The 26,567-nt window shown below is 45.7% G+C and overlaps 4 protein-coding genes across 7 annotated transcripts; 3 read left to right on the forward strand and 1 right to left on the reverse strand.

The window, feature by feature from the left end:
* The first annotated feature begins 7,273 nt into the window (after nt 1-7,273).
* Nucleotides 7,274-12,058, forward strand: fermt1 (fermitin family member 1). The gene is made up of 16 exons (XM_037245017.1): nt 7,274-7,548; nt 8,297-8,451; nt 8,743-8,840; nt 8,955-9,090; nt 9,187-9,324; nt 9,393-9,576; nt 9,652-9,754; nt 9,837-9,944; nt 10,017-10,148; nt 10,306-10,355; nt 10,483-10,607; nt 10,677-10,783; nt 10,857-11,081; nt 11,156-11,280; nt 11,353-11,494; nt 11,577-12,058. The coding sequence occupies exons 2-16, from the start codon at nt 8,301-8,303 to the stop codon at nt 11,748-11,750; spliced, it is 1,998 nt and encodes a 665-aa protein (XP_037100912.1). The 5' UTR covers nt 7,274-7,548; nt 8,297-8,300; the 3' UTR covers nt 11,751-12,058.
* A 287-nt stretch (nt 12,059-12,345) lies between these two features.
* On the forward strand, nt 12,346-15,941 carry trmt6 (tRNA methyltransferase 6). Its single transcript, XM_037244902.1, has 12 exons — nt 12,346-12,633; nt 12,771-12,904; nt 12,998-13,107; nt 13,325-13,416; nt 13,492-13,575; nt 13,654-13,778; nt 14,064-14,234; nt 14,360-14,499; nt 14,564-14,649; nt 14,924-15,026; nt 15,350-15,436; nt 15,521-15,941. Exons 1-12 carry the CDS (start codon nt 12,527-12,529, stop codon nt 15,665-15,667), a joined length of 1,386 nt encoding a protein of 461 aa, XP_037100797.1. The 5' UTR covers nt 12,346-12,526; the 3' UTR covers nt 15,668-15,941.
* Nucleotides 15,942-16,180: 239 nt separating this feature from the next.
* Nucleotides 16,181-20,025, reverse strand: chgb (chromogranin B). The gene is made up of 8 exons (XM_037244901.1): nt 19,898-20,025; nt 19,713-19,759; nt 19,358-19,448; nt 18,862-19,287; nt 17,457-18,744; nt 17,296-17,392; nt 17,126-17,227; nt 16,181-16,483 (listed from the first exon to the last, which is right to left on the reverse strand). Exons 1-8 carry the CDS (start codon nt 19,944-19,946, stop codon nt 16,406-16,408), a joined length of 2,178 nt encoding a protein of 725 aa, XP_037100796.1. The 5' UTR covers nt 19,947-20,025; the 3' UTR covers nt 16,181-16,405.
* Nucleotides 20,026-21,659: 1,634 nt separating this feature from the next.
* LOC119117776 (solute carrier family 23 member 1-like) lies at nt 21,660-25,705 on the forward strand. Of its 4 annotated transcripts, none has more exons than XM_037244278.1 (12): nt 21,660-21,835; nt 22,397-22,546; nt 22,620-22,777; nt 22,905-23,040; nt 23,133-23,314; nt 23,408-23,528; nt 23,590-23,746; nt 23,816-24,069; nt 24,135-24,299; nt 24,358-24,466; nt 24,542-24,637; nt 24,701-25,705. In XM_037244278.1, exons 1-12 carry the CDS (start codon nt 21,680-21,682, stop codon nt 24,874-24,876), a joined length of 1,860 nt encoding a protein of 619 aa, XP_037100173.1. In that variant the 5' UTR covers nt 21,660-21,679; the 3' UTR covers nt 24,877-25,705. The 4 variants fall into 4 exon arrangements, with proteins under 4 accessions (XP_037100173.1, XP_037100174.1, XP_037100172.1 ...); XM_037244279.1 differs by having other exon boundaries at nt 21,662-21,839; nt 22,905-23,064; XM_037244277.1 differs by having other exon boundaries at nt 21,663-21,835; nt 22,905-23,064.
* The last annotated feature ends 862 nt before the right edge of the window (nt 25,706-26,567 follow it).

Below are 26,567 nucleotides of genomic sequence, written 5' to 3' on the forward strand. Positions count from 1 at the left end.
CGCTCCTTTGAAAACGTGAGATAATGAGGGTCGAGCGGGCCGAGCCGGCTGGAGCGGGATCGCACGGTCCGGACCTGCGTAGGCTGATTAATCTAACGGCGGGGCCATTCCTTTCAGAGCCGGCCTAATTAGTTTATGTTAGCTGCAGAAGGTCAGGGGACGTGTTTGACTGGGGTCTTTTCTTTAAATGCCACAATGGTGCCATGATCTGAGGACGCAGGTGCAGCGACCGGCCGGCTTTAATGTTTCCGAGCCGCTCGGTTATTCGGTCGAGTTGCAAACCGGCAAAGACAACGAGGCCTTTTAAACCGTGACACTTGACATTTATCAGTCTCAATCTGTTTGGACGGCTTTTCAAGTTCATCTGTCATGAACTCAAAAATTATACGACGTATAGGGACATGTGTCTGGTATCGGATACGAAATAACTTTAGTAACAGCCGTCGACCAGGAAGAATCATTGCATTGCTCGACTACAAACTTAGCCTCGCTCAATAAATTGTGGCACAATTCAACTTGATTTGTGGTGGATGCTAATGGACCGATCCCAAATTCCCTTGTATCGTTTGTATTCGCAGGAATATACCAAGGCAACCCAGGTCTAGCTCTCCTCGCCAAAAGGCCATGCCACTCTCTCGTCCCCCATATTTAAGAGTCTGATGTCAGACAGCAGCAGAGGAGACTTTAATACTAAACGTCTGCCCCTGTCATTACCCGCCCGTGCGACCGCCTATCAGAGAGCTGTGAGTGATGTGGGAAAGCCTGGGCCCTGTCCTCCCAGCCCCTGTAGGCCGGGCCGCCTCCTCCGTCCAAACCAAACTGAAAACTACAGGACAGGCACAGCTAAGGGTTGACATCAAGGAGGAAGTGGGCGCTCTAAGCTTTGGTCAGGGAAGGAGAGAAGGCTAGACATTAATCTGTGCTGTCTCTTTCTTACACGCTTTCCTCCAGATCTAGTTTTGCATTAAGACTGAAAAGCCAAACCAAGGTGTGAACACGGCCTCGAACGCCACGTCCAGCATCACCATAAAATCCCAACAGTATTTGCACTGATGTATTTACAAACTCACGATATGAAAATGATGTTTACCAATACTCCAAATCCCGCTAGGCCAATTCATTTCCGTCCAGATTTTCCGACACCTGCGGTGGGGGAAAACATGCCAGCTCGCTTCATGAGCCAAGCCCGTGTGATGAGAGGACACCTGCAGAACCCGGCGTTCCCAATTGGCTTTGTGAAAGCATCTGAACCGAGGGGTGAGGGGTGGGAGAGCTGGAAGCCCAGACCCAGGTTTTGCCTCGAAGGCCTTAACTATCACTCCAGTCCACGGGTTGCCTTTGGCCTTGCTAACTGTTCCATGAAATGGGCCCCAGGAACAGTGCAAACCTCCCAGAAACAGGCCGCTCACTGTTAGCCAACAGTGCTGCCTTTGTGCGAAAATTGTCAAAGCTGGCCCGTTAGTGCACCGCTGCTGCCTTTCTTTGGAGCCTCAGCTGTGAACAAACAAAGCTGGCTAAAAAGTTTTGCATGATGCTTAGCTAGGTAGCTGGCGAGCTGCCCCGGCGCCTGTGGCAATGAGAGAAATGACGTGTTTGTGTTTGCTGTGTCCTGCAGGTGGCGTTTAAATGGCGAATGAGAGTCAATGGCCCTTTTGATGAGGACCTTTTTTTTTTGTTTCCATGAGTACAATAGAAGAGCGTAAATCTATAACGCCTTGAGCGATCTGAATGGTACTTGATTCCGAGTCTCTGTTTTCTCTTCTTTTGATAAGTCAAAATGGACAGACTAGAAAAGGACAGTAAAAAAAAAAAAAGCACAGGCAACGCTAGTAGCACTTTTATTTGACTGCTTTTCACTTTTTTTTCATAATTGTTCCCTAGTTGCTGGGGTTTTTTTTTTTTTTTTTTCATCTATGCTCTCCGTGCCAATATAATTCAACATCCATGGCCAAGCCAAATATTTGCAGCATGGCTTGTGCTTCTAAACTGAGCAGTAGTTTGGGCAAAAGAGGTTGGTCCTTGCCAGGAGCGCTGCACAGACAAGGAAATGAGATACAGATTTACTTCTCATCTCTGCTTCTAATTAGTGCTTCTTCCCTCGTTATATAAGAAACAATTCGGCGAGCGAATATATTTCTTAAGCACTCGAACTCCTCACCTCGGATCACAGCCGGGCTACGAGCAGGGCGGCTCGATGGCAAACCGACTGTTTACCACTCCTTCGGAACAGATGACACAAACTGCCGAGTAAAGAAGCGTTTACAGTTTGCGCAGTTCCCCGCAGAGAGGCCCGGCAAATGCTTCTTCCACAGACTGCATAGGGAAATATTTGCAATGGTTTCCATCCAGATCTGGGTCACTTGGTTCCACAGTCACGGCACAGGTGAGCGAGAGTAAGAGTTGTCAGGCGCTGGATATTGGCGGGCTTTTTACTTTCCAGTGCCACAAAACAACAAGAGATACCGTTGTGTCCGCAACTCGCCGCGATGCCAACCGCTGCCGGGTCCCACGGGCCAGTGCCCGGATTGGCCCTCGTACCTAGTCCAAAGCGGTCCGCTCGAGATTCATTTATGAGCGGGAGCCCTCGGGAGAATAGCGAGCTGTCATCTGGCGGTGTTGCGGCAGCAAGCAGTTGAAAACAGCCTCTCTCACGCTGAGTGTATTTTGGCACGCGAGGGCTGCAATCATGCATGATTAGCCCGAGAACTCCATTCCGAGGCTGGACCGGGCCGTGTTCCTGTCACCCTGTCAGAAATGATATTTACCTACCACTTTTCCGAAGTGTAGCGAGAAATAAAGAGAGTCTTGAGTGATCGATGGAAATCGGGCAGGTGTGTCATGTTGACTTAAATATTTTTCAAGAAACTCCAAAACATCAAAACACAAACGGCCTCATGTAGGCTTTCACTTCACTTTACAAAAGTCATTTTAAATCAACCCATGAAATGGTTTTTTCCAAAGCTGCGGACTCTGTATTTAATTTTAAACTTTAGGACATAAAAGCAGTGCTGATCTAAAATTGTATTGGCGGAGGGCCCACACTTTACTTTCCAACTAATTTTATCCAAGAGGAGACTGAGGGCAGCAAAAACATGGGCCGATACGACAAAATAGAGACTGCGACGTGCATAATTGTCCTTTCCTTTGCTATCCAAAGCAATAAAAAGGCATGTAAAAGAAACGCTTATCGTAAACCAGTTTACGGATTACGCAATCAAACTTGTCAAGTGTTGACCCCGGTTGACGCCCGGCGGCAATAAAAGAATGCAGCTCAGAGTTTTTAAATCCGGAGCTATGCGAACGCAAATCCGGGCTACGTGAACGCAAAATGTGCTCAAAGTGAACCTTGCCTTTTTCTTGAGCCGCTTAATAGCAAAAGCAGCCTTACGCGTTCAAGGGAGTGAGCTCACCCCTGGCCAGCGATCGGCCGACAACAGGTGCAGCCCTCTCGCGTCCCTCATCTTGCTGCAAGCTTGTTTTCCTCCTACATGTGGAAAACATCTGCAGCGGTGGTCCGTCTGTGTCCCCCCCCTTCCCCTCCCCATCCCGTTATTTACTCCCACTGCCCTCGACTTTCTTTCCCTTCTCGTGCCAGGAACAAGGATTGTACATACGAAGAGGTGTCACTCCTGGGATAAAGGCGATGGCTTTTTCTGGACGTGAGGCGGAGGTTTGCCAAGGCATATTTTTATCATGAAAAGACAACATGGAGAGATACAGTCACGCGCAGCTGGCGTGTTAATTTACTCTAAAACAGGAACAAATAGAGCGACTCACACGTGCCATAAACGTGGACATGAGGCATGAAATCTGTTTTAAAGAAAAGACACGTGATTTAAAGGTTGTGGAAGATTCCTTTGGTGCGATACCACATTTCAGTTTTTTTTGTTTTGTTTTTTAAACCGAGTGTAAACTAGTTAAGTAGGTTTACAATTGAGGGCCTTTACTAGGTTATGCGAACTTCCTCAAGCAGACTTTTTTGCTGAAATTTGAAATTTCCCTATTTCCCCAACATGTTCCTTTTCGCACTTTTGACACGTGAGGTTTGTTCACAGGATGGAGCAAATCCTGATTTTGTGCAACAGCCGTAGACCAAATCTATTTTTTTATTAATTGTATTTAATTTCACAATGTCTGTGGACATCTTATTTAATTTTTTTAAATGCCAACGTAGGCCTTTATTTTTAACGACCTGCAGAAACCCTGTATAGATACTATAGACGTTTTCAGCTTTGGTCCGAGCGGGGTTTCCTTTTCGATACCGGATGAATAGCGAACTTCAAACAGTAAGGTAGGTGCTAATGAACTGGATCCTGACACTGTTTACTTTACGCCCCCACAATGGTTTCATTCACAGAAATCCGGCCACGGAAAGTGTCGGTAAAGTTATCCCGGCTTGAGTTTATGCAACCTTTTCTGAACCTCAGTACGTCTTTCTCGGCGCCCCCCCCACCTTCAGGCCTTTAAGGTCGGGCCAAACACAACACTAACCAGCATCAGCTGATACAGGCGGAGGCGAGCCAGATTTAAAATGGAAGCCATTCACGGAAAAGCGGGAAGCGGCGCGAGAGCCCCACTTCCTCTTACCTGCCAGATCAGTCATGGCATCTCCAAAGTGTCGGAGGGGAGCTCGGGGGGACTTCTTCCACAGCACGCCATCCGACCACTTCCACATCATTGCCACTGAAATCCGGAGCCTGCAGAGGAAAAGGTGGTATTTCAAAACCATTATAGGTGCAGTGTTTCCTTCTCTAGTCTCTGAGGGCTTTGACAAAGCTAATAAAAGTCACAGGGGCGCATATGGCTTCATTCAGCACACCTGACGTTCACACGGTGACAAAAAAAAAACCCTCATGGCGATTGACGCTGACGACAAAAGCGAGAGAATTTCAAGGTCATTATTTGTGTCAGACAAGAACACTGCTTTGCTTTCTGAAAGGTTTTCACACATTTGGATTTTCTATAACACGAAGCTCACATTTTTATAGGGCTGAACGGAAACCTCGAGATGTTTCCATTAATAGAAGCGCCCGTGGCTCCACACTCATACAGTATAAATAAACAATTAACCTGAAGAGAGAGGAGCTTTTATTCCTTTATTTGTTTTTCGTCGCGGCGCAAAAACAGCCCATCTGAACATGCCGGGACATATTCATCAATAAATTCGCTTTAAGGAGAACTTTCTGGACTTTAAACCAAATAAGCTAGCGAGCACGTTATGTTGTGCGGCAAGGGATTTCATGACCTCCGAAGAGGTCGAAGGCTTCCGAAAAAATAAATTAAGAAGCCGAGACTGGAAATGTATTTTCAGGAGAGCAATGAATCGGAGTTTTAGTACCCGGCTGGGCTATAGGGCAGCGGCCCGTTCAAGTCCCCGGAGTCGGGCGCTGTCAAGAGTTTCTCTTTCCGTGCTACTTCTCAGGCCTCCCGACTACCTCCCGTCCCCCTTTCTAGACTATTCCCACAGGAACAGGCCCGGCGGTCTCGCCAGGCTGCAGAGGTGAGAGTGTCCAAGGGATTTTAGGGGTGGTGGGGGTCGAGTTGGTAACATTATGAAAACAACACTTTTGAACGGTGTTTACCTCCGCACCCATATTGAGTCATGAATTAGGCCTCCGTTGAGCCATCAAAGCAAGCGGTGAGGTAGTTCCTTGTTGCATTCATGACTCCCTTACGTCTACCCCGCCACCCCATCGCCAGCTTTCCCACTCCCCCAAATCTTCCCCAAAGCACGAGCCTCGGCGGCATGAATGGGTCATTGTGATGCGTCTCCGTCACGGCAGCGAATGTTTTCACTTCCATTTGATCCATAGGCGAGGCTGCTAATTGGGTAAGCGTGTTCCCAGGTCACCGGGAGGTTTTCCCTTTCCGTAAATACGGAAAGTCAGCAAAAAAAAAAGGGGGTCCTCGCAGATGTCGTTTCCCACCCGCGTTCCATTTCTCAAAAAGTGAACTTTATCATCAATATTGATCCCTTTCCGTTACTCACTTCAGGTGTCTCAGGGACGTGGACTCAGTCTGTCTGGTTATTTTCCATAATTTTCCAAAGCTTGGGAGTTTATTTGTTTGTTTTTTGTTCCTTCTCTGTACAATTTACATTTCCTTTCACACCAGCCCACTGCAATGATCTCATGTCCCAGCATGACACGGTCTGCATGTTTGTTTTGGGTGTGGGGTCTTGCAACCACGTGGAGACTGTGGAGAATCGTGGGTTGATGGCTTTTACACTTCAAAATACAAACACTTGAGTATTTGAAAATATGTGTGAAAGCATTGCTGCATTGAATGCATCAAAGCTAGGGTCTCCTGGATTGACCGGGACAAATTTTATCCAAGAGGACACTAAGGGCCACTGTAGTAAAACAGAATCTCTGGAATATTAGGCTAAATTGACTCTTTTGTTTGACTTTTGTCCTCCTGTGAAATCTACATTTTGGTCTGGCCTTGGTATGAGCTCATCTACAGGGTGCGGTCCAAAATAGTCAAATGGTCAGCCATTAAACACTCACTACAAGAACTTAGTTTTATTCCTAAAACCTTACTAACTGGGCATGGGTTCAACACTGACATGGTCTACTAACGCCACCGTGTGGCCGCAACAGTCCTATCAATTTTGAAATTCCATAATATTTAGATACATGTAAATGAAATAATTCAATGTATGATTTAAATGTATTTTCCGTTTTATTCTTTGTAGGTGAGATGCTCAAAAAGTGAACATTTCAGCCATAATCTTGTTATTGTGTGACTAATAAGTCACTGTCTATTGCTATGTCAATAATTAGTCAACTGTCTGTAACGAGTCATAACTGTGTTTTCCCCCAGAGTATTACGAAAAGTTTATAGCATATTGATTTCTTTATTATTCTATGAACCATCTTGGGACCGCGGCCTATCAAATCCCTGATTTGTTATAAACAAGGGGTCCGTAATTATTTTTGTTATCTATATTGTAAATGCCGTAGTGCATATGTGGCAGACTTTACTCAAATAAGTCACCATGACAAACATTTAGACATCATCATTGGGGCGAAGTGACCATGTTTTCCTTGGAAATTGCGATACCAATGCGTGACTCATCCTGATTCACTCACTGGGAAGGATGCGGGCAGGAGACAGGAGCTTGATTCAGCTCAGGTTCCTCATTGCGGGCATCTAAAAGGAAAGACAGAGAACTTTCATCATCTCCATTATCAACGGGCTTCAATTATAACAAGAATTCGGAGGAAAACCGCTAACATGCTAACTAAATGCAACCTCTGCTTTTAAACTCAAGACACGTTAATTTCTTGTACATTTGTCAGCCCCAAAACAGGTAATTGTGCGTTTTAAATCAAAAATACAGCGATTGTGAACACATGCCTCACTTTTCTTCCTCCGGCGGCTGATCAAAGCAGACAGACAACGACTTCCGGGTACGTCATTCATCTTCACCTGCAAGGAGGGGCGGGATCTCTACGAAACGAGCTCAGCTCTCGTTCTTACAAACGACCTTCCGCCACTTCTCACGAGAACTCCGACGGGAGTGCCACAAATTCCAAAATCAAGGTAAGAAAACTTTCTAAAGTCTTTAAAGAAGAATTTTAAGAGGAAACTGTTATTATAGTGTGCGGAGCTCGTTGTTTGTCCTCTGTGAGTACGTTCAAAAGGAAGTTAATGATTAATTTTTTCACAACAATTTGAACAATAACACTAAAATGCAATATAAAATTATTTTCAGCGTCATAGTGGTTTTGATTATTCTTTTCCTTGAGTTGCCTGGAACTATTGAGCAGTCCATGTACTCTAAATCAAAGCTCAGAAATATCAAATTGACACAAACACAAGTCCACCACAGTATGAGGAATTTCAATAATAAAACCTGTTATATTCCTTCTGTGCTTCAGAATTATTATATTAGACTATTGCAAGAGTGTGATGGAATTTCTAGCATTTTCCTGACTTCCAAGCAGCAGATTGGTGCCCATTGCTCCACATTCATGTCCCTGCTCGTCACACATTCCATAGCAGAACCCTCCCTGATCCACCTCCTCTTCTTGTCCCCCCTCTTTACCTGCCTCCCCCACCACCACCAAGCCTTTCATCATTATATTCATGATATTAATAAATATCAGGTCTAACTGACATGCGACTACAGTGATTGAAATGAATTATAATATTGCAAGAGTAATCTAAGTGTTTATTTGTGCATTAATAATGATCATGCCTTTGGTAGTGTAGTTGCGTAGTTGTTATGTAGTTGTTGTTGTTCCACACACATTTCGTTATATTTATTATATTTTTGTTGTTTATATAGAGCTATGATCACGGCAGCCGAGTATGGCGAGACATCATGGGAGCTGCAGGTGCACGTGGACCAAAAAGAAGGCGACGAGTCCATGCGCTTCAAACTGCGTGTGAAAGGCGACCTGCACATCGGAGGCCTTATGCTGATGCTGGTGGAGAAGATCAGTAGGTGTCAGACATGCCTTATCAGTTGAACGCCATCAGCTCTTAAAATCTATCGTACTGTTTGCCAGGCTGCACCTTTGTTTGGCCTGCAAGTGCCATTGTTTTTAACCACAATGGCTCATGTTGCCCCAAGGCACAAAGTTCAGCAGTCGTCTAATCTGATCATACTCTGCCTCGTCAACACAGAGGAGCTCATAGGGAGGACTTTGAAGAGTTAGATACTAACATTTCTCTGGATTGACTTTACAGGTTCTTTAAATATTACATGTGTGATGATGTTTTGATTTGCAGAGGCTCCCCAAGACTGGTCGGATCACGCCTTGTGGTGGGAGCAGAGGAAATGCTGGCTGCTCAGGACCCACTGGACCTTGGACAAGTACGGGATTCAGGTAGGACAAATGGGGGTGACATTGGAAGTACTGTAATGTTGAACTCTGCTTGCCTTTCGTTTCAAAGGATGCACAAATGAAAGATGGGTCAATTTCAATTTTTTGTGTTTTCAGGCTGATGCAGACCTGCGCTACACCCCGCAACACAAAAGTATGCTATTGCAGCTCCCTAACATGAAAACCATTCAAATGACCGTTGGCTTCTCCTGCGTGGTCTTCAAGGCGGTGGCAGAGATCTGTCAAACCCTCAGTGAGTGTGACCTCCCTACCCTTTTACCTGAAATTTGACTTGATTTGTCTTAATTAATTATTATTTTTTTAAATTTATTTTATTGATTTATTTCAGACATCAGGCGGCCTGAAGAACTGTCCCTGCTCCAGCCTCACGATGAGCCCTCCAAGAAAAAGAAAAAAAGAGGCAAAAACTCCCCATTAGAGGACATCTGGGACATTGATTTAGTCAGCGGCGGGCCGGGAGGCTCAGGTACTGGTAACACGCACTTACCAAGCCCTACCGCCCTAATCGTAATAATGACATTCCACCCAAACAAGGTCCCATGTACAGCAAGACCATGACGGCCACCTACGACCCGGAGAACGGGATGCCAGTGTCGGCCACCAGCCTGTGGTTCGGAGAGAACCCCCTCGCCGACTCCCAGCCCAACCTGCCGCCTGCCGAGCTGGCCAAGCTCTACCAGCCGCTATCCCTGGAGGACAAAGCCATCAGAAATGCCGGGTAGAAGACCTCATTGTGTTCCTGGTCCTTCCATTGGCACTATTCATTTTTACCGACTCGACATGTAATTGACAGATGGTTGGACTCTTCCCGCTCCCTCATGGAGCAGGACGTTCAAGAAAACGACAAGCTGCTGCTGCGCTTTAAGTACAACGTTTTCTTTGACCTCAATCCCAAAGTAGGTCAAATGAAATGCAGTAATATCGAGTTTGGGAGGAAAATAGTCCAGAGAGCCTCAAGTTTGTCTTGTCGCATTTCAGTATGACGCCGTGCGGATAACGCAGTTGTACGAGCAGGCTCGCTGGTCCATCCTGCTGGAGGAGATCGACTGTACCGAGGAGGAGCTGCTCATGTTTGCGTCGCTGCAGGTGAATATGATGACATCATCGCACAAAAAGAGAATAATGGCAATGAGTTCAGTTTTCGACTTGTCTTTGCAGTATCACATCTGTAAGCTGACCATGTCCACTGAGCCAATCGACCACTCCAATGAGCAGGAAATTGATGAAGTGGAAGCCGCCCTCTCCAACCTGGAGGTGACGCTGGAATGTGGCGTCTCAGACAGAATTCTGGTAAATGGATTTCATAACTGTCATTTTTCATCTTTTGGGGGTGGTGCAGTACAAAACAGCTGGGGGGGGTTACCGGTGGGCCTCCGTAAAACACGATTGCAGGTCTCAACTCGGCCAGGATATAAGATAATTGACACTTATTTGTTCCGACCTTCAGGAAGACATTACAGACATTCCAGAACTGGCTGATCACCTCCGCCTTTTCAGGTAAAAACCCATCTGGATACACTTCTATTGTCTGTTCTCAGTGTCATAAAATTGGATTTATTCCGAATTGTACAAGTGCAAAAATAATCTAACCAATTAAAAGTATAATAACTTTCTCTTAATTTAGACCAAAAAGGCTGACACTGCGGCCTTACAAAGAGTACTGGTTTGTATTCAAGGACACCACCATCTCCTACTACAAGAACAAGGAGGCCGCCGTGGGGGAACCCATAGAGCAGTTTCACTTACGAGGTACTGTGTGTCTTTAAAGATTTGCGGCATTCAAATATGACACACCGAACGTCACTGTATAATCCTCAGGCTGTGAGATCGTCCCCGACGTCAACGTCACGGAAAAGAAGTTTGGCATCAAGCTCCTTTTACCAGTGGCGGATGGGATGAACGAGGTGTACATCCGATGTGACAACGTAAGTTCCCATACCGCGTATGTCTACTCGACGTGGTATCGGCGTAATTGTCATATTAGTTGTGTTGGCGCAGGAGACGCAATACGCAAAGTGGAAGGCGGCGTGCATCCTGGCCTCCAAGGGCAAGACCATGGCGTACAGCTCGTATAAATCGGAGGTGCGCAGCATTCAGTCCTTCCTGCAGATGAAGAGCTTAGCGCCCCCTCCTGGCCAGGCAGCCCCCGATCTAGATGCCATGGAAATGAACGCAGAGTGTTTCGTGTCGCCACGCTACGCCAAGAAGCACAAGACGAAGCAGGTTGTCAAATTTAGAAGACATTTAGCTTGACTTGGCACCAATCACTGGTTACCAATGATTGTTCTTGTGTCAAGCTCACAGCACGTATCCTGGAGGCCCATCAGAACATAGCGCGCCTGTCCCTCACGGATGCCAAGATGCGGTTCATCCAAGCCTGGCAGTCTCTCCCGGAGTTTGGCATCAACTACTATATCGTCAGGTAGTGTGTAAGGCAAGAAAAAGTTATGTCATTCATGGGCTATCATTCAAGAAGTCCACTTTGTGGTATCAGGTTCAGAGGCAGCAAGAAGGATGAGATCCTCGGCATCTCGTACAATCGCCTGATCCGTTTCGACATGTCCACCTGCCTGCCCGTCACCACCTGGAGGTTTGCCAACATGAAGCAGTGGAACGTCAACTGGGAGATAAGACAAGTGAGTATCCCCGACGGTCTTTCACAATAGTGCGCCATGGCACCATGGTTGGTCATCGCTGCTGTATTTTGTGTGATTGCAGGTGACCATCGAGTTCGACCAGAACGTGACCATAGCGTTCTGCTGCCTTAGCTGCGACTGCAAGGTGGTGCACGAGTTCATCGGTGGCTACATCTTCCTCTCGACGCGATCCAAGGACCAGAATGAGACCCTAGATGAAGAATTGTTCCACAAACTGACGGGAGGACAAGAATGAGAAGACAACACTGTCATTTAGTGGTGGGGCATGGAACAACACATAGGGCACAGTGCTACTTTTTATTGATAAAAAAAAAACACGGTAAATCCCCGCTAGGGATACAGTCCTATTGTTTTACAATCAAAGAACTCAACAAAGCAACAACGTTATGATTTGTCCGGGCATTATTTATCTTTTTGTAAACATTTTCAGCTTTTTGATTTGCAGTCAAGCCAAGACCTAGTGTATGTGTAAATAATTGTGTTCTGAAATTGTTGTGTGACTTGACCTTTGTAAGAATAAATTCCTTTTTTATGTCATTATTACTCCTGTGTGATTTCCTTGCCCTCAATTCTCCCTCCACTATGTTTATTTATCTATCTACATAAATTGAAACTGTGTAATGAAGTAGTTTGGGGGTGTTTGACGTTTAAATTTTTAACATATAACTAATATTCAGGTCAAATTTATGTCGACAAAGATGGACCACACAGTAGAGAAATATACTAGTAGTTATTTACAAAAACAGAATCGATGATTCTGAAATCGATATCTGCCTTACAATCGCCATCGCACGCAATTGGCTGACTTGAGGCAAGTCGGGCCAATCACTGCCGACAATGATGAAAACGCGGAAGTGAAATTCATTCCGCTCCCGACCGATCGTCTTGAGACGGAAAGTGAAAGATAACACGTGGTTGTAGGAGTTTAACGCACCTCACATGAATAACTGTGACTTTTGTTTATCCAACTGTTCCTTACATTGAGCTGTTTGTCGTCTTATTTGATCCATAATGGCGAATGTTGGAGACGACGACTCCCAGTATAAAATCAACGAGGGCGACTACGTTATGCTAAAACGTGGGGAGATCTACAAAGCTGTGCAAATACAATCGAAAAAGTAAATATAACATTGTTTAGTGCATGCCGTTTTGATCAGATGTCAAGATCACGTTTTGATTATTAGTTTTTAGCTTGTTGACTGCCAGTCTGACTTCACAAGTTGTGAAACATGATTTCTCCATTGTGTGACAACAGGAAGGTGATGTTTGAGAAGCAGTGGCTCTTCCTGGACAACGCTGTGGGACATCTGTACAGCACCACTTTTGAAATTGTACCCGGTGGACAGGTGCAGCCGGTGAAACCACAAGATGCACCAAGTGCTGGTTCTGGTTGGTATTCTGTTGTTTTTCAATGGGGGAAAGGACAAAAGTAGTGTCATAAACACCGGTAACGTCGCTTCACTACTACACTTTCGCCGACAGACGCAAAGCAAGCGGGCACGGACAACCGGAACATCGTGGATGACGGCAAGTCGCAGAAGCTGACACGGGATGACATTGAGACACTCAAAGAGCAGGGCTTGAAGGGTCAGGTAATGATGGAAACTCGATGATGTGCACAATGACGCTTCATATCCTCATTATTTTGAGCCTCATTGGTTTTGTATGGTGCAAATAAAGCACATAGACGGTAAGACTGGGTTATATTGCCTTAAAATTTAAATATCAAACTATTCCCCCCCCCCACAAATCTGACTGAAGATTTATCTTTAACCATTTTGGTAATTGCAGTAATTATTTGTATTGCAGGAAATCATCCAGCAGCTCATAGACAACAGCTCCACCTTCAGGGATAAGACGGAATATGCTCAGGACAAGTACATCAAGAAGAAAAAGAAGAAGTGAGGATGAATCATGACATTTAAAAAATAATAAAACACTGCATGTATCTAAGGCGGTATCTGATATTTTTGCAGGTACGAGAACAAGCTAAGCATTCTCAAACCGACCTGCCGCATCATGGCGCTCATGTACCACGGACGAGAGCCAGGAAAAATCTGGTATTTTTCTTTTTGTCTCAGTCCAACAGAAACACACAGCAGTGTGAGTAATGTGTGTGTTTTGTGCGTGTGATGCAGTCACTTGCGATACGACACATTGGCGCAGATGCTGACCTTGGCCAACATCCACGCCGGCAGCAAAGTGTTGGTGTTTGAAACGTGTGCTGGCCTCGTGCTGGGGGCTGTCATGGAAAGAATGGGAGGTGAGTTTGTTTTTCATCCAGCACAGTGTTTCCCCGAGGCACAAACTTTACATTTCCTGGCACGCTACTACAAACATAATAAGTCGCCATCCTGTTGTATAAAAGGCAACGGATGGATGGATGTAAGTTTAAGCTTTTATTTGTTATGCTTGTGAAATCATTTAATTATATTGATGTTTTTATTTCAACAGAATACATGACATTGTAATAAAATGTCGCCATCTGGTAGTATAGTGCAGTACCTGCTTTTATTTTTAATGATCCTCTTCTGCTCATTGCATCCAGGCTACGGATCCGTGATCCAAATGTACCCGGGGGGTGGGCCGGTCCGAGCGGGAGTGGAGAACTTTGGCTTCCCCTCTCACTTCCACGACACGCTGCATGACTTTCCCATCTGCCACGTCAATGCTTTGCTAGCAGGCACGCTGGACACAAGCTTCAAGGACCCCAGTGCTGGTAAAGTGCAGGCGCCAGACATGTCATTCGGAACACCTGCACAATGTTAAATGTGATCCAATAAGAGAGCAGCATTCAAAAAAAAAAAAAAAAAAAAAAAAACTCACTTCTGTACGGCTTCTCAGAGGCATCTAATTCCAACGCGGCCATGGAAGAGGAGCCCAAGATGGAGCAGAGCAAGCCCCCGGAGGACCCAGCAAACATGGACACGAACGCTGGCGAAGAACGCACAGATGCCGAACGCGAAAGCGGCAGGGATGCAAAGGTACGGCACGTATTCTCTTATGATTGACAGATTGATGCTCATCACGGTCTTTTAAATGTTCTAGGCCCAACTCAAGAGGGTGAAACAGGAGGAGAGGCGTAAGAAGCTCGCGGCGGCAGTGGCCCAGTTAGAAGGCATGAATGCAGACGGGTTAGTATCACTTTTAAATGGTGATTAAAATGGATCCTCACAAGTGTGCATTTCAGCTCTATACGCCGTTATTGGTGAGCCACGGGCTCCTCATGATTGATGAAATGTCGCAAGGGTGTTGACTTATTGACTCTTCTTCATTACAGCGGCCATATCATAAACACCACTACACTGTGTCGGAGCTAAATCACAAGCTTAGGCTGCTGAATGACGACATTTCCAATTCCAATGTATTGGACGGCGTAATACATCGTTTGCTTGGCTTGTTTTGCAGATTGGTCATCGCCTCTCGCTTCCACCCGTGTCCCGTCCTGATGTGCCTGATCAGGTTCTTGTCGCCCTCCAGGCCGTTTGTGGTCTACTCGCAGTATAAGGAGGTGAATTGAGTGCGAGTTTTATGACGATTTGGTCCATCGAGAGTCATTATTTAAGGCAGCTTTTATAACTTGCCAGGCTCCTGTGGGAGAAATGAGCTTCCAGCAGAAGGAAAATACAAAAGAAAATGCGTCTACATTCCGTTAGGAAATTAAATCGGAGTGTCGTAGCAATTCAACACTTTAAATGCCTGGCATTAAAAACAGAGCAGAATGTGGAGCCCAAAGCTCAGAGATAAAAAAATTTATGTTCAAATACTCATAAGCCAAGTATAATAATGGGCTAGTGATTCTTGCGTGTCAAAATGACTTTGTCTTCTCTGCAGCCGCTCATCGAGTGCTTCACTAAACTGAAGGAGCGAGGCGGTACGGTCAACCTCCGTCTTACTGACACCTGGCTGCGACATTATCAGGTGACCTAATGCCGCCAAGTGTTGCCTTCGGGTCCTCGTCGTAGCTTTAATGCGTTCTGACTTTTGTCCCCCCCCCCCCCCCAGGTGCTGCCCAATAGGACGCATCCCAAGCTGCTGATGAGCGGCGGTGGCGGTTACCTGCTCTCGGGCATCACCGTGGAGACAGAGCGGTCGGGTCGGAGTAACTCGGAGGAGCCGGTGCCAAAAAAACAGAAACTGACAGAAAGCTGAAGGGCTTATTAGCCCCCCCTTTCAACCCAAATTTTGTTTCAGGGCACATCAGCAACAGGGCTGGCGGGAATGTCCGTTTGGATGCATCACAATCCCATCTAGGCAGTTATGCAAGGAAAGGCCTCAAAACAGATGCAGACTAGTTTCCTTGACTGGCATTTTGGTCAGCAATTCTTTTTTTTTTATATACATATACCTTGAAAATTGTATTTTTTTTGTTGCGACCCAGTTAAATGACTGAACCTTGACAGAATTAAATCATTCTGACACAGAATAACTTTGTTTCAATTAATCCCAGCAAAGAAACTAGCATATAGTTTAGGCTTAAAAAATATACACACATAAAATATATATATTTTTTTTTCCTAAAGCTCCATCCCTTCAAAAATGTTTTAGAAGAGTTTATTTTCACTTTAAAGACAACTGTAAAATTGTGTTTTTGTCTAATAATATCACAATAATCAACTATTATTAATGTTTGTGCTGTAATGTGCACAGGAAGGATTACAAAGGTTCCCAGAATAACTCGTTTATTGAACACAAGCACTTGAAAAGACAATGACATCAGTGAATATTATTTCTACATCTAAACACCAAAAACATTTCCATGCACGCGTTCACAATGTCACATCAAAATAGCACAAATACGACAAGAGGCTTGTTTTGTTTTAAGCAACGGTTGACATTTTTGGGGGTGCACTTCAACTCGGCAGACGAAACAAACATTAAAAGCGTAGCTCATTTTTTCTCATGCAGCTTGGCGGACATTTTCTTCATCTCCTCGTCCATTGCCGCCAAGTTTTCCAGTGCTTTCTCCTGCAAAATAAAAACACAGTAGAGTCATAGGATCTTTACATTTATTTTTTTGTGGGTCTGCTCATTATGGACACGCCTACCAAATTTTATGTCGCACAGTGAAAGTAGCTTTGAGTTAAAATGTCAAGTTGCAACTAATTTAGACCTAAGAATAGAAATAGAAAAGTCAAGCCTACTATGTTAGGAATATGTTTGTACGAGCCATTTCCTCTGGTTTTTAATGTTTGTTTAGATCCGCCACCCGCCGCTCGCCTTTTAAATAGAGTCGTGATGACATCGAAGGCCCCGGGAGGTCGTTACGGTGCGTCAATCTTGGCGCAGAAGATGCTACGGCTCGTCTGTCAGCAGTTGTAGAAAAAATAAAATGCAAGCTGTGCCAAAGTTCTGCTGTGGAACATTAGTGTTGTCATTCGTTCTGGGCCAAGTTGTTGACGTGCGCTCAAACGGCAAGCGGCCAACATGTCTGCGTGGAATGGACATTTCCATAATGAGCTTGCCCTTCCCTTGCCCCCCCCCCCCCCTCCCTCGGGGAGTTTGTGGACGAGCGACTGGATTTGCTTTCGCGGGTCAGCAAGCACGAGATGGAACACAGTTTCCCCACACACCACTGATGTCAGCAAGAGTAATCGCAGCTCGACGAACCTCGCGCGGAGTGAGCGCCCTCGCTTGCTCGGCTCCCTCTGACGCCTCCTGTTTGACGAGCTGGTCGAGTTTGAGACCGAGCTGTTTGGCCGCCTCGTCCATCTGCGCACGTTCAAAAGTCAGAACCGGGTCCCGACGCTCTATATTGGATCTGAATTGTACTTGTCTACCTTGTTTGGAGCTTCATGGTCTTCTGGATTTCTTTTGAACCAGGCGGGATGGTAGTAGCCTCTGTAGATCCACGGGTTTCTTTTGTCAGGCAAGTACCTTCAAAAAGAACCAGGTCACACCCGAGAATTTGCTCTTGTGATGCTGTAGAAGATTTAAATACCTCAGAGCTTCACTTTTCTCCTCAGGATTGTCAGAATCGTCCCTCAGGTCTTCGTCGTCAGACAGCTCCTCCCCTCCATGCTTGTGGTATTTGTTGTTGTGGTCATCTTCGTCATGTCTCTTGTCAAAGCTCCAGTACTCCTGACTGCGTTCTCCATCTGATTCCTCTCTCTTTTCCTCGGAGAGTTCTTCATCACGCTTAGGCTTTTTCTGGTAGTATCTCCAAGGCTTCCAGGCCTTCTTCTCTTTGCCAAAGTCCCAGGATTCCTGGCTACGGTCCTCATCGGGTTCCTCTCGGGCTTCCTCTGGGAGTTCCTCGTCCCGCTTGTGTCTTCTTTGGTGGTATCTCCCAGGTCTCCAGTTCCTCTTGTATCTATTGGTGTCAAAATCCCAAGATTCCTGGCTACGTTCCTCATCTGGATCCTCTGACAGTTCTTCATCACGCTTGTGTCTCCTCTGGTGATATCTGCCAGGTCTCCAATCCCTCTTGTATCGGTCAGTATCAAAATCCCAGTATTCCTGGCTGCGTTCCTCATCTGGATCCTCTGAGAGTTCTTCGTCCCGCCTGTGTCTCCTCTGGTGGTATCTCCCAGGTCTCCAGTCCCTCTTGTATCGGTCAGTATCAAAATCCCAGTATTCCTGGCTACGTTCCTCATCTGGATCCTCTGACAGTTCCTCATCACGCTTGTGTCTCCTTTGGTGATATCTCCCAGGTCTCCAATCCCTCTTGTATCGGTCAGTATCAAAATCCCAGGATTCCTGACTGCGTTCGTCATCCGGATCCTCTGAGAATTCTTCGTCCCTCTTGTGTCTCCTCTGATGGTATCTCCCGGCCCTCCATTCCCTCTTGTCCCGTTCGTCGTCGAGCCCCCACGACTCTTGGCTGCGTTCATCATCTGCTTCCTCTCTAGGTTCCTCTGACAGTTCCTCATCACGTTTGTGTCTTCTTTGGTGATATCTCCCAGGCCTCCATTCCCTCTTGTCCCTCTCATCGTCGAGCCCCCACGACTCTTGACTGCGTTCATCATCTGCTTCCTCTCTAGGTTCCTCTGACAGTTCCTCATCACGTTTGTGTCTTCTTTGGTGATATCTCCCAGGCCTCCATTCCCTCTTGTCCCTCTCGTCGTCGAGCCCCCACGACTCTTGGCTGCGTTCATCATCTGCTTCCTCTCTAGGTTCCTCTGACAGTTCTTCATCCCTCTTGTGTCTCCTTTGATATCCCCTAGGCCTCCATTTCCTCTTGTCCCTTTCACCGTCGAGCCCCCAGGATTCCTGACTGCGTTCCTCATCTGGTTCCTCTGACAGTTCTTCATCCCTCTTGTGTCTCCTTGGATATCCCCTAGGCCTCCATTTCCTCTTGTCCCTTTCACCGTCGAGCCCCCAGGATTCCTGACTGCGTTCCTCATCTGGTTCCTCTCTGGGTTCCTCTGACAGTTCTTCATCCCTCTTATGTCTTCTTTGGTATCCCCTAGGCCTCCATTTCCTCTTGTCCCTTTCATTGTCAAGCCCCCACGACTCCTGACTGCGTTCGTAGTCCTCTTCCTCATCTTCTCCCAAAGGCTCCTTGTCGCGTTTGGGCTTCTGGTGGAACCGTCCTGGCCTCCAGCTGCTTCTCTTCTCCCGTTCCTCCTCTACCTCGCCATCATCTTCCTGGTGCCTTTTCTCCAAACTCCAGGATTCCTGATTGTGTCCGCCCTCTGGGGTCACCTGATTGGGCTCCACAGACCTCAGAAATTCTTGGATGTCTTCTGCATCCTTGACCTCGGGCTCCTCTACGTGATCTTTATCCTGCTCTTCATTGCTCTTCTTATCCGGCGGCACACGTTTAATTCCTTCAACAGGACAGAATGGGTCAATATGGCAGCCATTTTGCTTCTGACCTACCTGGAACGTTGCACAAACCTGCTCGGAGAATCTCTTTGCACTCTTGATCCAGTTGGGAGTCCGGTTGGGAGAGCGCTTTGGATAGAACCTCCACCAAACATCTTGTCACCTAATTAATATTCAAGGTATGTGTTGATTTATAATCACCAAACCGATAATCATAAAATGACCTGCTCCTGCATTATTCATCACTGACATATTTTCTATACATTGCTAACAAATATAGCACTTCCTATATGGACAATTGAATACAGTGAGAGTTCCATATTAATAATTATGTGCATGGCATGGTTACGATCACGTGACCCCCCCCCCCCCCCCATGCTTTCATTGGCGATTGCATGCAAGTCTCGAAAATAGTCTAAAGACTTACCACATCTTCTCTTTGGCCATCCTTGCCCACTGGAAGTGCTCGATTCCCTAAACAGAAGACAAACATACCGGTCTTTTATTTAAAAAAAAAAAAACCCCGCAAGAAAAGCAAAAAAAAAAAAAAAAAAAAAAACCTCGAGTCGTAGTAAAAAGTGGTAAAGTCGCTGTCCGTGGTGCTGAACTCACCTATAAGGAAAGCGAACCCAAGCAGCAGAAAAAGAGGAGTCGGTGTCATTTTGTTGGAGTGCGTTGTCCCTCCCGATGCAGCGGGAGAGATGCTCCTGCAAGAAACGGAGCAGTACCTCCAAATATAAAGGCGCTCCGAGTGGAGGAGGAAAGAGAGAGAGAGAGAGAGAGAGAGAGAGAGAGAGAGAGAGAGAGAGAGAGAGAGAGAGAGAGAGAGAGAGAGAGAGAGAGAGAGAGAGAGAGAGAGAGAGAGAGAGAGAGAGAGAGAGAGAGAGAGAGAGAGAGAGAGAGCGGGAAGGAGCGTGGGAGGGGACGCTCGTGTCATGACTCATTAGACCTGCAGGGAGAAGAGACAACAACTTTTTTTTTTTTTCCTCCTCTCCCGTGGATGAAATTAGCCATCACACAGGTGATGGTTTAAACATTATTGAGAGGAACATGGTGGTTGTCCGCAGGAGGGGGCTTAATGCAGCGAGGAGCCCAAAGGCAATCACACACCCTGCAAATTTCATTGTCCCAACCCCCATTTTTAGTTCTGTTCCGATAAGAAACCGGAATTGTTGCATGCGTTGTTAACCATGCGGTACTACATTTATTTTAAAGTGTTTTTATGCATCTTTAAGGACACCTTTACTTTCGAACTCGGTGGCAAAACAATACATAAGGGTTGAATTAAATATTTAGAGTTCACATTTACATAAAGTAAGAACAATTATTCAAACTAATATATAAATATGTTTGAATTTTAAAAATGAATCTATTATTTATCCAGCGTGTGGGCGGAGGTTTTGCATTAGCACGGTCGCTTTAGAGCGCCTCGTTGTTGAATGAACATGAACATGACAAACACAAGTTGAGTCCATTTTGATTGACAGCTGAATTGCCAGAGTGCATTATATTTATTTTGACCTTACTGTCGCCAAAATACAAACCTTGTGACCTCCCAAGATTCCCCCTTAAACACATTATACACAAAATGACCTTTTACGTATAGATTGCACTCGGATTCAATCTTGTCCCCCCCCCTTCCCCCGGGTGAGCAGACGTCCATGTTTGTTAGGAGAATCATGCATGCGAGTTGCAGGATGTCTTTGAGTGGAAGGGAGAGGAGGGGGATAAAGAAAGGGGGCCGCGGCCAGCGGCATTCAATCATCCACGCCCGCCACACTCTCATCAACAGTGTGCACTCATATGTGACGCCCTGCAATGATGCTCTGTGGCCTTTTTTATATTAAAGAAAAGAAAAAAAAAGTGCAGTGAGGAGCACAACACTAAATCACACTTTGCAGTCCAATGTACTAAACTACAACAGATAAAACACAATGTACTTTGTAATGAGGATTTACAAGAGCAGGCTGATGCAGGATGTTTTTATTTTTATTTTTTATTGCTGTTAAAAATTTACGCTTTGTGCCGTGAGCGTGACAAACAGCCGCAGACCTTTGATATTGCATTCGATGCAATTTTTCATTTTCTTGTAAGAAGCACACTGAAGTTTTATTTTAGCCGTTTGATAAAAAAAAAAAAATTGAAGTTTGTTAGTGACTGGTTATAAAAAGTCTACACACCCCATTATTTAAAAAATAAAAAAATCATTTAAATTTTCTTCACACCATTAATGTGTTGTATAACGTATACATGTCAGTAATGTGTTTGCACAAGTGTGCACACCCAGGAATGTGGCTATGTTCATGTGACGCAGATGTGAAGACTGAAGCTTGGACTTGGCAGAGCAAACATTTGATGGTCCTTTCAATCATTTGCAGCAAGCAATGACAAACTATGGTTAACTTGGCTAGCTCCCTTCTGCTAACGCAACAACAGTGGTCGAGAGCTACGATCATGATTAGCTGCAACACTCAAGCGTCTCCTTCTTCTTCTGCCGCAGAAACGTTTGGACAAGCGAAGTCGGCCTGTCACTGCCAGGAGTTGATTTGTGTAGGTAAAGTTTAAGTTGAATCAAAATATATTTGAGTGGCTCAGTAGGAATAATCTGTGCAAAAAGGTTTTGCCTTCAAACTTGTGTTATTTATTCTTACAAATATTTATAGTATGAGCCATAAGCGGAAAAAAAGTGAAGAATCTTAATGAGCTCTTTAGGGAGATAAAGTATCATTGAGCCCAAATCTTTGTGGATAAATAATTGATAAGCATTTTGTGGATATTACGTCTCATTTTGCTCGAGGGGGAATCAAATCAAAACACGCCATTTTATTCAATTGATCTCTGTGTCAATTAAAAGTCTGTTTATGTGACTGTTGGTGCTTCTTCCCTTTTGTGGCCTTTTAGTTGAGACACTGGCGATTAAGGTGAAAGGTCAGCGAGTAACAATCTAATTATTTACAAATGAATCTAACTTCAGGTGACAAGTGTCAATCAAATGGTGACGCTTAAATAAAAGAGGATGTTGACCTTTATTTGAATGGATAATCTTGTTGTTTAGAACAAGATTGGGACAAAGAAAGGAGTTGGATGTTTTTGCTTTGTGCACACATTTAGATGGAGGAGGACAAAATGGAGGTCGGGGGAGATCCCCTAAAGTCTTTCATGGGTGGAAGCGGTGCCAAAGTGGAGCGTAACAACAGAGTGACCGTGTACAGTGTGACGGAGACCCCTCCCTGGTACCTGTGCGCTTTTTTGGCCTTTCAGGTGATTCCAAAACAAAAAAAGTCTATTTTTGCCCCCCATCCAATTAACCACGTTGGTCTCTTCCACTCCACAGCATTACCTGACGGCATTTGGCAGCAACATCGCCATCCCGCTCATCTTAGCGGACGGCTTGTGCTTGCAGCACGACGGCTTGACCCAGAGTCACCTCATCAACACCATCTTCTTTGTTTCGGGGCTGTGCACCATTCTGCAGGTCACCTTCGGCATCAGGTGCCAACATGCAAAACATTTGGACCCCTCGGTAACATGAATTGAATTAAGCTAATGCTAATTGATATTTAGATTATTTACTGATGCACATTTTGAGAATGATCACATTGGTTCCTTCTCTTGGGAGACTTCCCATCCTGCAGGGAGGCACCTTCGCCTTACTCACTCCAGCGTTGGCCATGTTGTCCATACCTGAATTCCAGTGTCCGTCTTGGACCCGAAATGCCAGCTTGGTGGACACGTCCTCGCCTGTCTTCATCGAAGTGTGGCAGACGCGATTGAAAACAGTAAGCCATCGCAACCGTTGTCAAATTTGATGGGATTAAAGATCGGGTTCCATTTTGCCTCCACCAAGCTTCAGGGATCCATCATGGTGGCGTCACTCCTGCAGATCCTGGTGGGATTCTCTGGACTGGTGGGATTCCTCATGCGTTTTGTCGGCCCGCTCACCATCGCGCCCACCATCTCGCTCATCGGTTTGTCCATGTTTGATGCGGCCGGAGCCCGTGCCGGCAGCCACTGGGGAATCTCAGTCACGTGCGTCCATTCCACTTGTGTGTTGAGGCTGTGAGGGGTCAAAAGGTCCACAAGTTCTAACCGGAGGCTCGGCTACATAATTTGTTCCCTCAGGACTGCGGCGTTGATCATCCTGTTCTCTCAGTACTTGCGCTTCGTCGGGCTTCCTCTTCCCGCCTACAGCAAGGCCAGGAACTTGCACACAAAAAAGTTCTACATCTTCCAAACCATGCCCGTAGGTCCTCAAAATGCTAAACTACGGTTAGCGTACTATGCTAACAATTGATGTCGATTAGATTCTGCTGGGAATTGCCGTGTCCTGGTTAGTGTGCCACCTGCTCACCATCTACGACGTGCTGCCGTCCGATCCGGACCGATACGGACACCAGGCCCGGACTGATGTGAAGGGGGACGTGGTCGGTCAGGCTTCCTGGTTCGTCCTGCCTTATCCAGGTGAGCTTTTCCATGGATCCGCAATCTTTTTGGGCCGATCCCTGATCGAGAACTGCTTTTTGTCTCCAGGCCAGTGGGGCATCCCGGCGGTGAGCCTGGCAGGAGTTATCGGAATGATGGCGGGAATCGTGTGCTCCATGGCCGAGTCGGTGGGCGACTACTACGCGTGCGCCAAGCTGTCAGGGGCGCCGCCTCCGCCCAAGCACGCCATCAACCGAGGAATCGGCGTCGAAGGGATCGGCAGCTTGCTGGCGGGGGCCTTCGGCACCGGTAACGGCACCACCTCCTTCAGCGAGAACGTGGCCGCCCTGGGCATCACCAAGGTTGGTACCCTTTCGTACGCGGGTCTCCAACTTCTTGAATCTGTGGCGCTGTGTCCGGGGCACAGGTGGGAAGTCGAGTGGTGATTCTGCTCAGCGGAGTCGTCATGATACTGATGGGGGTCTTGGGTAAAATCGGAGCCATCTTCTCCACCATCCCCAACCCCGTGATTGGAGGGATGTTCTTGATCATGTTCGGGGTCATCGCTGCGACGGGGATCTCCAACCTGCAGGTGAGTCTTTTTTTTTTTTGTCCAGGAGTCATCATAACCTTACGTGTTGTTTTTTTAGTCAACAGATATGAATTCCTCCAGGAACATCTTTGTGTTCGGGTTCTCCTTGTTTTCCGGGCTGGTCGTTCCTAATTGGGTCACCAAGAATCCGAACATCTTTGCCACAGGTCTGCTGCATTTCCTTCATAGTCCAAGTTCACATTCAGCACCCCATAAAAATATCTCCATGTGTTTTTCCATAGGTGTGAGCGAGGTGGACGCGGTGCTGCGGATTCTTTTTACAACTCAAATGTTCGTCGGAGGCTTCCTGGGCTTCTTCTTGGACAACACCATTCCCGGTAACTTTACGGCTAAACTAACCTCAGCCGTCCATGTTGCTCAGAGATTTTCTCATGATACAGGCACCAAGCGTGAACGCGGACTGTTGGTCCCGGATGAAACACACCTAGAGGCTTCCGGAATCTTGGAAACGGCTGACATTTACAACCTCCCATTCGGCATCACAAAGCGGCTGTCGTCACGGCCTTGGGTCCGCTACATCCCGTTCTGCCCGTGGAGAGGGCTCGGGGCTCGGTGACAGTACCCGCAAAGGTTCTGTTTTTGTACCCTTGATATCAGTACTTGTCTATCTATTTTTCTGACAGTGTAGCGGGCAACAAAATATGTGGCTAGCAATTACGTTTTTATCACTGCACTCGCTCGGTTTTTATGATATTGCTTTGCGACGATTCCATGAGAGATAAGAGCCTGAAAGGAAATAAGTCCGAATCTTGTCAGCTATGAGGAGAGTTGCATACACGACCCAGGTTGAACCTTGCTGATCCTCACAAAGTCCAGTGACTGTGTCTTTTTTTTCAAAGCCATACGATTATGCAGCTGGAAAGTCTGCTGCTCCAACTCACGGCGATAACATCAGACAATACGAGCGCACACCATGATGATTATCATAAGATGAATTATACGAGGCGGGCATTACAGAAGCAGACCAGCTTGTTCAATGAAGCCGCATAAGTTCATTAAAGTCAAACAGGAGCGAGACTCTAGTTGTTTATTCTAAAGTCTGCCCCCTCCCCCCTTTATTATAGAGCAACTTTGTGTGCAAACTGGGAAAACTTCAAAACCTAAATAAGGCAAATAAAAAAAGAAATAGGCTTAGAAAGAAGATTGTTGTTGCTATTTAATCACACCACAAAGCTTAACATGGCCAATTTTGCTCAGTTTGACAAATAACCTTATAAAGCTCACATATAAAACACATAGTAGCCAGACTTCAAACAAATATTTTTAATTGCTTTTTGTATTTGTCTACTCTAATGAATGTTTGCCCAAAACTCCACACGGGAAAGTGCAGGAGCACCGGTGTGAGAACTTAAATAAAATATTCATATGCATGCTGCAGCTTCTCACTCCACTCCCCTTTTTGACTCTCTTTCTGTGTTTCCATTCAAATTCTCTACGGCTTCTCCAGTCAGTGGTCGTTAACAGACTTACTCTGCAGACTTTAAGGAACTGTCCCCACCAAAATAAAATAACTGCAATAGTTTTAATGAGCTTCCATTCCCAATCTGAATGAATGGGGCTTGCAGGTGTAACGATCAGCGAAGACGTTGCAGTATTAGTTTTCAACACTAGATGGTGGAAAAGACTAACGTTGGTTTTGTTTATGTGCGTGAGGTGTTGGCAGAGGTTAAAAAGAAAAGATGTTTCTTTTATTTATATATTTTTTAAATGACTTAGCAGAACTGTTCACTTTTAGACTTGATAACGATTGCGGTGATTACTGCCATCGAGTTCGAAGCCAGCTAAGCATTATTTTGTTAACAAAGTTCAAAGTGTGTTGATTGGGACGTAGTGAAAGTGTGGTTTACGACCACTGCGGACGTATGTAAACGCCTCACGCGTCACTGTGACTCGTTTGACCCTTGGTTAGAGAAATAAAATAAAATAAAGATAAAACACGAGACTTCGACCTCTTAACACGTGAGCACGACTACTATGCATAGTGAAACGTATGATTACAGTTATCCAACATGGGCCGGTTTCAGCTTGTTTATGTGTGAGGGAAGGGCCAAACGGAAGAATAGACGCTTTCAAAATAAACGCACAGGTATACTTTTTGCTTATGGAAATTATTAAAAGGCAATATAGCACTACAAAAATGTGTTTAATTTCGTATTTAAATTACAATCATGCAAAAATATTAACAACAAATTGTAGAAAAGTTACATCCCACCGCATTAGTTGTTTTATTCTGAAACTGCATCCTCT

Source organism: Syngnathus acus, chromosome 24 (assembly GCF_901709675.1).
Source record: "Syngnathus acus chromosome 24, fSynAcu1.2, whole genome shotgun sequence".
Taxonomy (NCBI): domain Eukaryota; kingdom Metazoa; phylum Chordata; class Actinopteri; order Syngnathiformes; family Syngnathidae; genus Syngnathus; species Syngnathus acus.

Coding starts and splice junctions, on each gene's coding strand:
- fermt1 (XM_037245017.1), top strand. CDS start 8,301: ATGATCACGGCAGCCGAGTATGGCGAGACATCATGGGAGCTGCAGGTG. Junction 8,841..8,954: donor TGGACAAGTACGGGATTCAG/GTAGGACAAATG, acceptor TTGTGTTTTCAG/GCTGATGCAGACCTGCGCTA. Junction 11,495..11,576: donor TCAACTGGGAGATAAGACAA/GTGAGTATCCCC, acceptor GTGTGATTGCAG/GTGACCATCGAGTTCGACCA.
- trmt6 (XM_037244902.1), top strand. CDS start 12,527: ATGGCGAATGTTGGAGACGACGACTCCCAGTATAAAATCAACGAGGGC. Junction 14,235..14,359: donor CTTCAAGGACCCCAGTGCTG/GTAAAGTGCAGG, acceptor ACGGCTTCTCAG/AGGCATCTAATTCCAACGCG. Junction 14,500..14,563: donor AAAGCGGCAGGGATGCAAAG/GTACGGCACGTA, acceptor TAAATGTTCTAG/GCCCAACTCAAGAGGGTGAA.
- chgb (XM_037244901.1), bottom strand. CDS start 19,946: ATGACACCGACTCCTCTTTTTCTGCTGCTTGGGTTCGCTTTCCTTATA. Junction 17,228..17,295: donor ACCATGAAGCTCCAAACAAG/GTAGACAAGTAC, acceptor GAACGTGCGCAG/ATGGACGAGGCGGCCAAACA. Junction 16,484..17,125: donor GGGCGCTCACTCCGCGCGAG/GTTCGTCGAGCT, acceptor TTTATTTTGCAG/GAGAAAGCACTGGAAAACTT.
- LOC119117776 (XM_037244277.1), top strand. CDS start 21,680: ATGGTTAACTTGGCTAGCTCCCTTCTGCTAACGCAACAACAGTGGTCG. Junction 23,065..23,132: donor GGCAGACGCGATTGAAAACA/GTAAGCCATCGC, acceptor GCCTCCACCAAG/CTTCAGGGATCCATCATGGT. Junction 23,529..23,589: donor ACATCTTCCAAACCATGCCC/GTAGGTCCTCAA, acceptor GATGTCGATTAG/ATTCTGCTGGGAATTGCCGT.